This window comes from Papio anubis, chromosome 3 (assembly GCF_008728515.1).
Source record: "Papio anubis isolate 15944 chromosome 3, Panubis1.0, whole genome shotgun sequence".
Taxonomy (NCBI): domain Eukaryota; kingdom Metazoa; phylum Chordata; class Mammalia; order Primates; family Cercopithecidae; genus Papio; species Papio anubis.
This window is the reverse complement of record NC_044978.1, coordinates 139,052,352-139,067,837: the sequence shown is the minus strand read 5'-3', so window position 1 is coordinate 139,067,837 and position 15,486 is coordinate 139,052,352. Positions and strand designations below refer to the sequence as shown.

General features: G+C 33.5%; 1 protein-coding gene across 5 annotated transcripts in view; it reads right to left on the bottom strand.

Moving 5' to 3' along the window:
* Window positions 1-15,486, bottom strand: part of BMPR1B (bone morphogenetic protein receptor type 1B) — a 247,028-nt gene that overhangs the window by 51,391 nt on the left and 180,151 nt on the right. For 3 of the 5 annotated variants that reach the window (XM_021939087.2, XM_021939085.2, XM_021939084.2), the window contains one exon: window positions 1,188-1,347. In XM_021939087.2, the coding sequence (XP_021794779.1) occupies window positions 1,188-1,330 (143 nt within the window). In that variant the 5' untranslated portion in view covers window positions 1,331-1,347. Of the gene's footprint in view, window positions 1-1,187; window positions 1,348-3,398; window positions 4,820-13,567; window positions 14,090-15,486 lie in introns of those variants that run through there. The other 2 variants (XM_021939088.2, XM_021939089.2) reach the window with 2 other exon arrangements.

Here is a 15,486-nt window from a genome sequence, read left to right as displayed (position 1 = left end):
AGTGGTCACAACTTTGTAGCACAAGAGTCAAACTACTAGACCTCTTCCGAACTGAAATTTCATTTGTCTAAAGGTGAGAATAAGTTGTTTTGCTGACTAAATGAGATATATATTTATGAATATACCCAGGTTTCCTCCCTGTGTTACTTAGTCAATATGTGTTTCTTGTGCTAAATATACTAGGTTCTTGGAATACCCTGGTAAGCTTATACTTATATTAGATTTTGCTTCGTGGGAAACTTAAAAACTTTTTTTAAAAACCTCTCAGAAAGAAAAAAAAAGCATTTGACCCAGCTTTGCGTACCTTCTGGCTAATGAAGCCTCAAATGATTGCCCAAATATTCTACCTGGGCTCTAAACCTAGCAGTCCACCTTCCTATTTCAGTCCACACCCCCTCTTGAAGCTTAAGGTACACTCTGCTTCTCTGACATTTTAACTCTTGGGGCCACGCTCTTCCGAATAGCTGACCCACTTCTCTCTTGGCACACATTGGCTTCGTTAGGCTATATCTCTTTGTTCACTGTTGACCTTACCGTAAGGAGTAAATGTAGCTATAGTGATCAGAGGAATGGATGGAGCTGCATAAAGGCATGTAAGGAAGAAAAAGGCCAAACAGTTGTTTCAAATGTCATAAAGTATCTATAAAAACATGATCACCGATTAAAGAGTATTTTCTAGAATTCGGAAAATGCCTTTCTTAGCAACTGGTGGAATCACATGAGCTCTACCACTGTACTGCTTCCCAGAGTCAGTTTATGAATATTCCCAGCAGCTTAGGTGTTCTTTCTAAAATACAAACAACATCAGCATGATGAATGGTTGAAACAAACAAACAAACAGACAAAATCACATGCATATGACGGCCCCTGATGTTTAACTAATTGTGGCGACCAGGTCTTTTGAAAGAAAATCATTGGCATTTGCACCTTTACAAGGAGCCTGGGATCTGAGGTCTGTGTTCATGTGTATATGTGCTGTCTGGAGGGAGGAAAAAGAATCTTAGAACATTGTTTCAGGATGAAACACAATTCAGTATTTCTCTAAAACAAGCACAGCTCTAAGAGTTTATGACAGTGTTAGGCACTGTTCTCTAAAATGTGTTCTTTGAAACACTAGCCTACAGTTGCATAGTTGAAAAAGTGTGACTTTTTGTTAAAGCTAGCTTTAAATTATTAATATCACCAACCTGCAAATATTGTTGACCGAGTCTTCTGGACAATGGTGGTGGCATTTACAACGCAAGATCTTTGGACGGGGGGTGGGGGCTGTACTCTCACCATCCTCTTTCTTGGTGCCCACGTTTAATTTTCCTGCGCTTCGCAAAAGCATGTTATCAAGGAAGTTTGCTGAAAGAAGAAATAGTAAGAGTTAGGCATCTGTGGGGTAGGCTACCCTAGTCTTCTGTTCAAAGGAAAACATGAGATTACATTCTAAAATGAAGTATTCAAGATACTTAAAGATTTAAACAGAAAAGCAGACATTTTGGTATTTTGATTAAAATCATGTCTTTTACCCCAGTATATGCCTCATACAGAATAAAGAAAGACCCATATCCTTTCAGGATGGTCTTTTATGTATTAAATTGTTAACAGCTATATTTAATTGAGTGCAAGGAACTCAACGAGACATTATATAGACAACCTCTACTATATCTGGCAATTCTACGGGTAAATACTATCATCCTCATTTTTCAGATGAGAAAATTGAGATTCAAAGTTTAAGAGATCTGCACACAGCCAATAGACTATGGAGCCACAGCATTTAAACTCAAATTGTTTAAGCTTTAAAACTGTCTTTCTACCATATCACAGAGTTTCTCTACTTTAGGTATATTGTGTACTTTTTAAAGAAATTATTAGAAATATTTAATCTGTAAAATTGGGTAAGAAGATAAAAACTTAGGTAACATCAAGACATATTTCAAAAGATACATCTTCCCCATCAGCATGGGGAAATGCAAAATGCCTACCTATTACTGTAGTGATGTTTCTACCATCTTTGATAGAAGGCACCTTGGTAGACATGATCTCTCAGAAAGAGATGTTCTGGGTTCAACATTAGGCTTTACTATTTACTAAGTTAGCTGTCCTTAGATAACTTTATAAATAATCTTGTGACTCATTTTCTTATCCTTAAAATGGAGATAATTATAGACACCAAACCTCATGTCAACAGCTTAGAATGTTTGTTACATAGAAGAGGACATGCATTCATTAATATCTATTTTGTTTCAGGCATTTTAGTAAGAGCTCTTATATATGCCATGTAACTGCATAAATTGTCACCGTGAGCAATTTTCAATTTAAAATCTCTCTCATAACACATTTAGCTTATCTATAGTGAAATCCAAGATCAACAAAAATATTTTAAAATTGCTGGGTTAAAAAAAATTGAAATTCTAGGTCAGAAGTACAAGATATGCCACACATTTTTTATAGTTTTCAACAAAAAATGAATGTCTGCAGGTAATGGTTCCATCAGAGAATTAGAAGTTTATTTTTTTAAATCTGTGATAATTTTTCCTGACCTTCTGCATGTTAAACTAATTATTCAAATTCTTACAGAAAAAGATAGTTGAAAAAGCAATAAAATATGTTGTCAATATATCAGAATTTCCTAAGATTAACTCTAATATTTCATTAAATTATTCAAATTTATACAAGATGTGCATCTAACTTTCTCAAACAGTTTCCTGTAAATTTTGTTCAGAAAAAAAAAAATGTTGATTGCAGTGGGCACCTGTGGCATATGAGAAGATTGTCATATACAGAATCCCACCCCGAGCCACAGCGATTTCGATTCTGCAGGTCACAGGCAAGCCAGGAAATGTGCATATTCAACAAGATCTCATATAATTGTGAAAAAAATTACTTGTAGACTCCACTTAGAAAAACCCACCAGATTAAGCAAATATGTATTCCAACCACACAATTACTTCCAATACATGTTATTATTTCTATATAATGGTGTGCTCATCCGTAGGTTAAATTTCCAAATAAAGTGAAGTTAAATAGTTCACGTCACTGCCTTATCTTGAAAGCCATTTGTTCCAAGGTTGTCCACATGAGAGTGTAGCACCGCTTGGTACCCCAGAGTAGTGTGTGTAGGTGTACCTATATCTCACCTTCTCGTGGTAAGCTCCTTCTTTTTAAATCTGGTTCTGTTACTGCCTTTATGACCTGAGTCACCCCAGCAGACCAAGTAATAAAAATAGAGTATTTAAAACTTATTACTTCCTGCTTTCTTTCATACCAGACCCTTTATTTTTGATGCTTTAAAACACAATAAAAATTCATTTATGATGCAAATGTCTACTAGCAAATAGGTATTGGGCGCCCTCCCATTTTCCAGGCACAGCCTGTGTAACTAGGATGAATTAAACATACACAGAACTTACCAGTTGGTGGGAAAAGCTGTTAAATGGAACACTGACACCAAATGGTCTAAAGTAGAAAAGAAAACATCCTCATGTGATTGGAAGTAAGATGCTATTTTCTAAGAAACATTTTAAGAGAAAATTCATGATTTTGTCACATTGTGAATTTATTTAAAGAGCGGTATAAAATTTGGCTAGAAGAAGGTTCTTTGCAATATTGCTTATAACAACCCATATTTACAACAGTAGAGGATTAGGTATATTTGTAAAATGGGATTCCTATATATCCATTAAAATGCTGATGTAGAAATATATTTACTGACAAGAAAGAATGTTATAGCATAATTTTTTGTTTTACTTACAGGGTATTCTAGTTATTAAATCCCACTCTCATAAGAGAAAAAGGGGCTAAGAAAATGAACCTACACTATGAAATCAAGGGAGAAGACACTAACAATAAAAGCCTGAAAAGCAGAAAGACAAGCAGTCACTTGTCTACAGAATCAAAATTGCTGTGGTTCGGGGTGGGATTCTGCATAAGACAATCTTCTCATATGCCACAGGTGCCCACTGCAATCAACATTTTTTTTTGGACAAAATTTACAGGAAACTTTTTGAGAAAGTCAGATGCACATCTTGTATGAATTATGAATAATCTAATGAAATAATAGAGTTAATAATTAGAGAGGAAACTCTGATATATTGAACTGATAACAAATCTACAAAAGCTGATTCTTAAGCCAAATGTGGGGAAAAGCTAAGAAGCAAAGCTTTACCGCTTAACCCCCAAAAGCTCCAGAAATGGTATCATAAAGTACTTCTAAAAGTAATTCTAAAAGGGGGAAGGGGATATTAAAACAGAAGGAGGCTGAAAATATATTTATAAGTACAGTAATTAGAACTTCAGATATCCTTTCCTATTCCCTATAGGCTAGCAGTATTTCTTTCCTACCCCTGCAGGAGACAAGAAGGGTAAAAGTGATATACATATCACTGAAATGCCTTCTTTATTTTTCCATTTTACCATCGAAGCCAAGGACTGTAGGACAACAAGCACAGAAGAGGGCAGGAGTACCATCTTACTGCAAACATTCAGTGAACATTCACACTGGATGTTGCCTCCTCCAGTTCACCTCCCCACATGGCTTCCAGAACTCAATGCAGCCTGGTATGCACCTCCTTTACTGGGTAATTTGACCAGGTCAAGAACAAAGAGCATAAAGATAGTGATACTGTGAGTTTCTCAGTGAAACAGCCCTGCAATGTTATCCTACGTGAGGCCCACTGGTGACAACAGAGCTTCCAGTCACTTCTTCTGTGATCCATTCTCATACACATGGGCCACTAATTCAGGGTAAACAGATATTTGAAAAAACCTCAAACATCAAAGACTGAGAATAAAACAAACACTACTTGGAAGAAGTAGATTATATTAAAGAAAATAAAGACTTTAAAAATTATTATTAATACCCTCATCTTACAAAAATACATTATGTCATGAAACAAGAACACATTGCTCTAAAAAGAGAATAACAAGTAAAGAACTTCAAAAATATAATTGCATAAATGAAAATCCCAGCAGGTGAAATGAAAGATAAAGATTAGGAAATCTCCTACAACACAGCACAAAATACAAGGATGGAAAAGTTAAGTAACTTAGAGCATGAATCCAGATTCAACATCTGAATAATATTAGTTCTATAAAGAAAGACTTGAGAAAACAGAGGGAAGAAAATCATCAAATAATCACACACGGTCTTCATAATGAAAACTCATGAGTTTCTAATTTGAAGGAACCCATATAGCACCTGAGAACAGATCCACGCCATGTCACTGTAAAATTCTGTAACACTGGAGACAAAGAGACACCCTAATGCTTTTTATAAAGAGAGAAAAAGTGAGGGAGAGAAAGAGAAAAGAGATAAAAAATAAGTATGGCATTGAACTTTGTTCAGAAAACCTAGAAACTAGAATAAAATAGAACAATGCCTTCAAAAGTCTGAGGGAAAATTTTTCCATATCAGAAATAAATACCTGGGCAAATTAAGAGTGAAGGTAGGGGGAAAAAAGCATTTTAATATTTTCAGTCTCAAAAATTTACCTCCTATGTATCCTTCTCAGAAAGTTATTGGAGGAGATATTCCATCCAAAGTATAAACAAGAAAAATACCTTGGATATTCCATCCAAGGTATAAACAAGAAAAAAGATGGAATAGGTACCTGCTAATGGTAGGTCCTTCCCAAGAGAAGATGAAGCTTACCTCCAAGACAATGGTAAATGTGGCTAATAAGATGAGACATTGCATAGGACTTCAGGAGCAAGCAGGTCTCATTGAAGGCAGGTCAAAAAATGTTGGAAGAGAGAACTCTTAAGATGTGGAAATTAATAAGATGACTTATGTATTTTAAATTTACACTGGGAGTTTGGAAACACATTTGTAGTGAGCACAGGGGACAAAGGAACTAAATATTTAAACCAAATATTTACAGATGGGAGACTGAAATATGTACATATGTAGTGGAAGCAGGGATGGGAAAAAAGAACTAAATCCTCATCTTTGATAGTGGAAAGTCAAAGGTAATGCCTACAATTGAATAATAAAGAAGCAGTAGTACAGTATTTATTTAGAGATATAGAAGAAAATGCCAAAACAATGAAAAGAGGCACAGGTGTAGTTGCGACAGGGAAAGGAGAACTTGGGAGGATGTTTTTTTAAAAAAAAAAATAAATCTCTTTATGTAAAAACAAACCTATTGTAGTGTGTGTGTGTGTGTGTGTGTGTGTTTGAAACAGAGAGAGATGTAGAGAAGGATTTATATCACCATATAGGTACTGAAGAAATGCATGAAAATCCTGTATCTTTTAGAAAAATGTGATTATCTCTGTCAGGGAATACTGAATTTTGCATTATGAAATTTTCACAATCTACTTTCAAAGGGGCCATAATTCCTCTTTTTACATTCCTGTTTCTACATCTGCATGGATCTATGGAGTAGCAAATTAGGACAGATAATAGGTAGAGCTATTTAAATGCATTTACAAATTCCTTGTCCACTCAATCTAAGGAAGTATTAGTCACATATCCTGATGTGGAATAAAGCACATCAGTGAACAATGAGGAACTGGACATCAAAAGAGAATCCAGCCAAGAAGGAACTTCTCTAGCTAATCTTCATGACGGGATTCCGCTCGGGACCAACGACTATGGCTTGGTAGTTAACACTAACTCCACTGATGTCTCACCATGTTTTCATGTGTTACGTTTACATGTGTGCTTACATTGTTGGGAAATCTACAATCTACACAAGTCACAATATTACCAATCACCTGATAACTTTAAAATAATTGATGGCCAGGCGTGGCTCATGCCTGTAATCCCAGTGCTTTGGGAGGCCGAGGCGGGCAGATCATGAGGTCAGGGGATCGAGACCATCCTGGCTAACATGGTGATACCCTGTCTCTACTAAAAATATAAAAAATTAGCCAGGTGTGGTGGTGGGCACCTGTAGACCCAGCTACTCAGTCTGAGGTAGGAGAATGGCGTGAAACTGGGAGGCGGAGCTTGCAGTGAGCCAAGATTGCTCCACTGCACTCCAGCCTGGGCGACAGAACGAGACTCCGTCTCAAAAATAAATAAACAAACAATTGATAATGTGTAGCTTAACAGATATAAGGCAAGGTGGAAGAGAAGCAGCAGCAGAATGAACCTGGTGAGACTCACCTTAAACGCTAAGAAAACTATGAGAAAGAAAGATGGTAAGATCTTCTTCATGTGTACTCCACGTTTGAGAAAAGGGCCAATGAGAAACTGGACTGTTTTATCTAACTTTATAATTATGCAAAGGTATTTATAAAAGGATCACTTTAATATCTAGTCATACTGAAGTTGTACAAAATCCAGTCTCACAGATACAAGCCAGGCATTTTGGATCATAAACAAAAGAGAATATATCAGCTATGACATGAAAAAGACAATTACATGCATATATAGAAATAATTATTTTATGAAAACATGAATTTGTCTGATAATTATGATGCTGAAATAATAAATAGAAGAAAAGACAAACGGCAGGTATTCATAATAAATGCAAACATCAAGATGATTAACAAACATCCAGTGGATTAGCAATAATGAAGATATATCCCAAATATCAGATATCTGACTAAAATAACATATAAGAATATATCTTCTCACATTTTATTATATTAGTATCCTTCCATTGGAAGCAGGAAAAAGGCAGCCATCAAAAGAGATAAAAGTTTGATTTAGTTGACTCATATAAATATTTATTAATTAAATCCTCATTTTACTTGATTTTGTGTTAGTTTTATAAAAAATGATAATCCTTGAAAACAACCGGAAGGTATCTAACCATTAAAAAAATTAAATGTAATTTAGTACATTTTATTTACTAAATCAATAGAGTAAAATCTACAAAAAGTTTTTCACCAAAGAAAGTCAGGCTGGGCGCGATGGCTCACACCTGTAATCCCAGCACTTGAGGTTGAGATGGGCGGATCATGTCGTCAAGAGATGGAGACCATCCTGGCCAACATGGTGAAACACTGTTTCTACTAAAAATACAAAAATTAGCTGGGCGTGGTTGGCACGTGCCTGTAGTCCCAGCTACTTGGGAGGCTGAGGCAGGAGAATCGCTTGAACCCAGGAAGTGGAGGTTGCAGTGAGCTAAGATCACGCCACTGGACTCCAGCCTGGCAACAGATCGAGACTCTGTCTCAAAAAAAAGAAAAACGAAAGTCAAATAGTGAATAGTTTCTAGTTAGTTGTAGAGCAAATGTCAACAAAGTTGATTATTTCTTCCCAACTGCATTTTAAATAAATATAGGTTTTCAATAAATATTTTAAAACAGAATCATGAATAAACCTGACAGAAAATATAAAGAAAAAAACTGAGAAAAATTACCCTTTCAGGAAATTTCTCAGGAATAAATACTGTATCAAGTAAGTCACTCATTAAGAGCCCATTCCATTTTGCCATTTCTTTTTTTCTTTTATTCCTTCATCCCTCCCTCCCCTCTCTTCTCTTCTTCCCTCTTTCTCCCTTTAATAACTGATCTTTAAAACAGTATAAATCCAGACACTACACATGTGTAGTTCACTTAGTTTATGTATAGTTTATATATATATAGTTATATACATACATATCTAGTTATATAGTTATAGTTTAGTTTACTAACTAAATTATCATAATAATAAAAAGTAAGGCTTTTGGAAGCCACTCTAAAATTGCTTCTCATTTTTCAGAGGATCGCTGGATTTTTGGAATGCAAATAAACCACAGAATTATTTTCATAGGATGTTTGAGTGTGTGTTACTGAACCACGACTAAATTATATTCCTTATGATTCTTATAAGGAATAATAGAAAAAGAGAATATTAAGAATATTTCTTTAGAAATAGGTTTATAGATTTTTCAGGCAAATTAATCAAATTTCATGAAATTACCTAATGATCAGAATGCAACATTGTGACTTCCATTCAATTACAAGGATTAAAAAGAAAGTTATTTTTCTTGAATATCCTGAATATCTTTTCTGGAAAATATGTTGCAGTTATATACATGTTTTCAGCTATGTACATGTTTTCTATGGAATCTCTTGTAGTAGGAAATAGAGTTATAATTTCTTTAAAGTATTTAATTGAAAACAGTGGACAATAATGAATTGGAAGCCTCATATAAACATTATAAAATAACTTGTTCTTTAATGTATACACTTAATCAGTTCATTATTTTAAAAATATCTCTATATTATTTTATATTATTATATACTCCTATACATGATTTTTACAGAAAATGCAGAACAAAAGTAAAATGTAAAAAAATTTCATACTATTACATATCATGGGTACAATGTTACAAAAATTACATTTTACCTTCAAAATCAATTCATTAAATCCTAAAGTATGTTTTAACCATGTTTAGTTTTTTTTCAGTAACATTCTTACCAGTTCAAAAATATCATAAATAAAACATTTTTAATTTGTGATATAAAGGACTGTTTTATGTTATAGACAGTCAAAAGGGTATCAAAATCCACTGTCACATTTAAACACATAGAGAAAAATCTGTATGAACAACAGAGGTAATTCAGTAATATTAAATTCAATATGTAATGCACTTAGAAATGGATATGAGTCTTTAAAATTCATTAAAAAGTGACATATAATCATTTTGTGTCACACAAGGTCTACTAATAATCTATCGTCTTTTATCTTTTTCATTTTTAAACTCTTTGAATATCACAAAACTTAACAAAATGTTGATTCTCATCACTATTCTTCACCTTCTACACCAGAGGGCAGGCAGGGGCAAGAAGAGAAATTGAAATTCATATTACAGAAGTTTGCACTTTAAACGTCCAGGGTGAAGAGGTTAGTGGAAGAAAAACTTGAAAGTACTGAACTGGCTAGCAACAACTTTGGGAATGACCCATCCTATAGCTATTTGTACTGTTATGATAACAAATAATGCAAATCAATGCCCATTTTCTTTCTTAACCAAAACTAGTTTAAATACTCACAGTTTTTTTTTAAGAGTCTATTTCACACAGGAATAAAACTCTGATTACAACTTTAAAACAACATTAATTTTTAAAATAATTTTTGTGATATCAGATAGTTTAATCACTAATTTTTAACACTTAAACCTTGAATCATTTAACTCAATTCATTGTCTAAATTTTTCAACTCTAAAGGCCCGACTTTCATTTTCATCACCTAACCATTTTTCCTTATACTAAAGTACTTTCAAATAAATCATTTTCTATGCTCTTTGCAGCAAAAATTTAGGAAAAAGTTTTACATATATATATATACATACACACACACACTAAATAAAAAGTTGGGACATATACCTAAACTTTTCTGGAAAGTAACAAAATATAAATACAATTTTTATTAAAAAATACCAGAGCAAAATCATATGTAGGGAAATAACAGATTTTCTAATATTAACTGTGATGTTACCTATACAGTAATCTTTTTCCTTCAACAGACAGAAATCAGGTAAGAGACAGGTAAGGGAAGATGCTGGTGCTAAATTTCTGGACATGCTGTGCAGGGGTGAAATGTCAGATGACAAAGCAGTATCACGTATGGTCACTGAGCAGTGGAGGCAGACTTGATGACAACGTAGGGTAAAAGAGGCAAGTAGGTTCAAACTCCGGCCTAGCTACTTTTATGGGCTTAGCAAGTGACTTAACATTCCTTATAGAAGATGTGGAGAGTAGCAGCACTCACTGGTTGGAGTAGAGGAGAAATCCACATAAAGCATCAACTATGGTTCTTTGCATATAGTAAGAGTCAATAATAATAAATTGTTGTTTTATGTGCTGCTGACTCTTACTATTATTCAGTTTTCCTTTTCCCTACTTCTTTATCTCCTGTTTCTATTTGTCTTCCTTTCCTTTTCTTCCCTATTATCTTTTCCCCTTCCTGGCTCTCCTCTTCCTCTTCAATTCCTGTTTCTTTTGCTTCATTTTACTGCCTTTTACTTTTCCTTCCTTTCTAGATTAGTCATGGTGAATAGTCTATAAAAATATAAGGTTTTCAGCTTAAGAAACACACTGAAAGTTTGTTCAAGGATGACCAAAATTTCTTATTTTCTTTCATCTCTTGGTGCATTGATTCATTTAGCAAATAATCATTAAATCCATTTACATAACACAATGACCCAGAGTACTTGACGGTGTCCTCAATAAAATAACAATCTTGCTTGTAAGACAAATCAGCCACACGTGGAACACTGTGAGACAAATCAACTACATATGGAGAGCCGAAATACAGTACAGGAAAACAATAAAAGAGATGTCACAATGCCACGTAATTGCCAAATGTAAGTACTAGACAGGAGTGTGTAACAGGGAAGATTACTTTGTGTGGCAGTAATCAACCAGTATCTTTTAGAGAAACCATAACCACCAGAACCAGGGATATTGCCAGTTTTTCATTTCAGCCACTCATGGTCAACACTAATGAGTAGGTTAAGAGAAACACTAATTTTAAATATGAGAGAAGTGCTGGCTCATTCTAGAAACCAGGGCTTCATAAAATATTTGTGGGTGTTTCTATTCACGGGCAATTGTTTCTCTTTTCACCATACTGACACATCGACATCACCACATCCACTCAGGTTATGATTGATAATCATGTTTTCAACATTTTCACATCAGTAAAACTCTGCCAAGAGACCTAAAAACATCTGAATAAAAAGTAAAAGCTTCAATCACTCAAACATTTTATTTTATGTGATACCAGACTATGACATAAAAAAATCATGAGAAGAGTAAATAAATATGACATACAAGTCAACAGACAACACAAACATTTATACTCATTTGTTTTCCGGGTAATTGATATAGAAGTATAAACCTCAGCAAGAACATTAACTATGGTAGTAACAAAAATTCTTTGGACATCACAATTATGCTCTTTAAATTTAAAACAATAGCTAGCCTTTCCCTTAGTTTTACTCTGCTTCTGAATTTAGAGAAACTCAATCAAATTGTTTATATAAATTAAAAACCTTTGAAAAATCTCTAAAACACAAGTTGTTTGTAAGTATTTTTAATAAAAGCAACAACGTAAGAACAAAATTAACTTGACAAGCAAGTAACCATGATTTGAAAAATATGCAACATCAAACTGAAGCCATTGTCATAAAATAGCATAATCTCAGCTGATAGAATGATTAAAAATAAAAAATGCCTTTGTATTTTAAAATATTTAGTGTGTCAATTCAGGTCCACATTGTTACAAAAGAAACTGAACTGTGGTCTCTTTGACAATAATGTCAAAGAGTCAACCAGAACTTGGCAGATTTCCAAGCCAGGAGCTATGGTTTTATTCAGCAGAGTTTCTATGAATGCTCTGCTTCACAGAGTTCTGAAGCTAATCAAAGTAGATGTTAAACTTGCCTCCACACCAAAACTTACTCTGCAGCTTTGCAAAGCACTCCCAAGACAGCCTAGTGTATAAAACTATTTTATAGATTCATATATGTAAAGAAGGGAAGTGACAATGAAGCCAGACAAACCAGAAACCAAATCACCGTGTTTGTGCTATTCTTTTTCCCCAAAGAAAAAACCTGGAAAGCATTTAGAACCTGTCTGCTTCTAATCCTTACTGTATCCTCTAATAGGATAACTGTTAAAGGTAACCTTAGTTATTACTGACAAAAATATTCAAATATATTGCTAGTTCAAATGTTTAAATACTTGAGGTATAAAATATAGGATATATATTTTAAGCTAAACATTATTATCGACTATTATCACCATCAATGAGTTTAAAGGTCTAACTCTGGTGAAACAATATGGAATAATGATCACCAGCAATAAAATGAATAAGAATGCAATGTAAACATGAGAAAGCCATCATAGTTTTAAGAGAACAAACTGGAAACCAAAGAAAACTGTTTAAAATCTGCAGTGCCATCCATGTGCTTTTACACTTATCTATTGTGCAACACAGAAAAATTTTCTAAGATAGATACCAAAAATGATACGAATTACTAAAACATACTTGTCTCACTTCTCCAAATGTATACTTTATCATGCTAAAACAATTTATATCCTTCTTGGTCAAAAATAAATATCTCAGTAACTATACTTTTGAAACATTCATTTGATCTAACATCTAAATCATTACATTTATACTTTAAAGAATCATTTTGCATTTTTTAAAACTCATATTTGCAAGAAAGAAACCTAGACCTTTATAATCTATGAATCTAGAATTGTATAGTTGATACATTAATAGTAAAAGAATTCACAACATCAAAAAATATAAAAAATTAAACCACAAGACCTTTATACAACCACAACACTTGATTTTAACCTTGACAGTGTTGAAAACGTGTAGGGGCAAACACACACTCACTCCAACACACATAACACAAAAGTTAATAAAGAACATCATTAATTTAAAAGTAACCTAAATTATACACTACCAGAAGAGTTCGGTTAAATGATATTTTCTTGTCATGCAATTTTTTTAGACAAAATTTTTGATCCCCTTGAATTAGTCTATTTCACCATCTATGCCAAGAAAGGCTAAGTTCTAACATCTTTTATTGTGCCAGAATTGGCTTTACTCATCTTGCTTACATTTTTTGGAGGGAAAAGAAAAACAGTCTCCGTGAGATATAAAGCTTCTCCCACTACTCACTTTTGATTTCTGTACGCTTGATATATCGTTGCCAGGCTCCCTGGGATGAGAGACATGAGGAGGAGGCACAGAATTGCTAGGGGTTTCCACTAAAAAGCCCAGCACCGTAGGCAGCACTAATCCTGCACCTGTGATGTGTTATTCAGCAGTTAAGAAATGCAGCCCAGACTGTGGTTGCCTAATACAGCTCAGCTGTTTTTCTCAGTGCTCCCTTTGATTATAAGCTGGCAAGAGAGATTATTCCGGTCAAGCAATGAGCTATGTTCAGGACCCATGGCATATGACAGTGGAAAGGTAAAAAAGAAAAGAAACCTAGGAGTCAAAAACAAACAAACAAAAAAAAGTAGAAAGAAAGAAAAGAAAAAGGAAAAAGAATGAAAAAAAGGTCACTGACCACAGTGTGTTATGTAACATTTCCAGATGGTTAAAAGCTACCTCTGAGTCTATGCAAGGCAGAAAAATATCTAGAATTCATCATTTAAATATCTAGAAATCTATTTTTATAATATCTTTTGACAATCAGAATGTCATTTCAATATGCAATGTCTTAAGTTTATCTTAAGAGAATCTCAATTTCATAAATCAATCAACTACACAAACATTTAGAAATCTGTCATTAAGGAGATTTACCTTTACTAAATGTTAAATTCCTTTTAAAATTTGGAAAATTTCAAAATGTTTGGAAAACTGAAGACCAAATGAATGCCATTATTTCTATCTTTTTATTAAATCTACCATATCATTTGACTTGATTCATTAAAAATTTTGATATAAAATTTATAGTTGAGACACAGCTATCCTATTCATCATATATGGTTAAAACAGAATGAAATATTTATTAGAGCCACCTTAAAGCTGCTAACAAGTCCAAATTGATTTAAGAAATATTTATCATACACAAATATTAAGAAATATTTACCATACACAAATATTTCAAAGTGCTGTAAGCACTTTGGGCTCAAAGAGTTGAAGAAGAAATGGCCACTATGTTCATGAACCTTAAAATCTATTTGGAGAGTGTGGCATAAAAGTTGTCAATTTTGTTGTTGTTCTTTTGTCATAAAAGGTCTGCTGATTGTTCACTCACACCACAAGTTTCACTCTATTTCCTTTTATACTATAGATAAACATAAAATCATGTGTCCTCCAAGCTAGTATCTGTGCCACTTTAAACAAATAACCTAAAATCTTATCCAAAAAACAGACACCCTTGCCTAACAGCAGATGGTCAAAAACAAACCAAAAAAGTTCCTTTACAAAAAGAGCTGAAACGAAGAAAGCACATCAATTCAAAATGTAAATATAATTTTTACAAAATGTAACTATAATTTAAATATATATATTAATGAACATGTTAAACATTTTAAGTTATTTTTGTTATTGCTGTTTATATGCTCATTCCCTACTAGTCAAAAAGTATATTAAAAATTTTGTTAGAAAAAAATATGCATAGGATATGTATTAAAATAAATAGGATCAAAAAAAATTCCTGTGTACATAAGAACATTTCTCTCAACAGAATTTGACAAATCTTATAGTTTTCCCTTGTATTCAAACAATTGTGTTAGAATACTGCATTTCAATTTCCAAGTAACACCCTGAGGCCGACTGAAAGAAGAATGGTATTCAGGAAGTGTGCTGTAAGATGTTTTACTAGTATTCCCCTAACTCTTCCATTAGTCTATATCCAAGTAAAATAAGACAGTTGAACTGCAACCTGGATATGTGTAAGACTAGAGTTCATAGAGTTTTGATAATTTATGATAAATCTTTTTTCTTGAAATTATACTTAATAGGCTGAAATACTGAACCACCATCTACTTTGCTTTGATTTGCAGGAATAAGACTGCCAAAGGACAATCTTGTTGAATTCTGGGCAGAAACACTGAGGAGAGATTTGAATTGAAACTATGTTATTA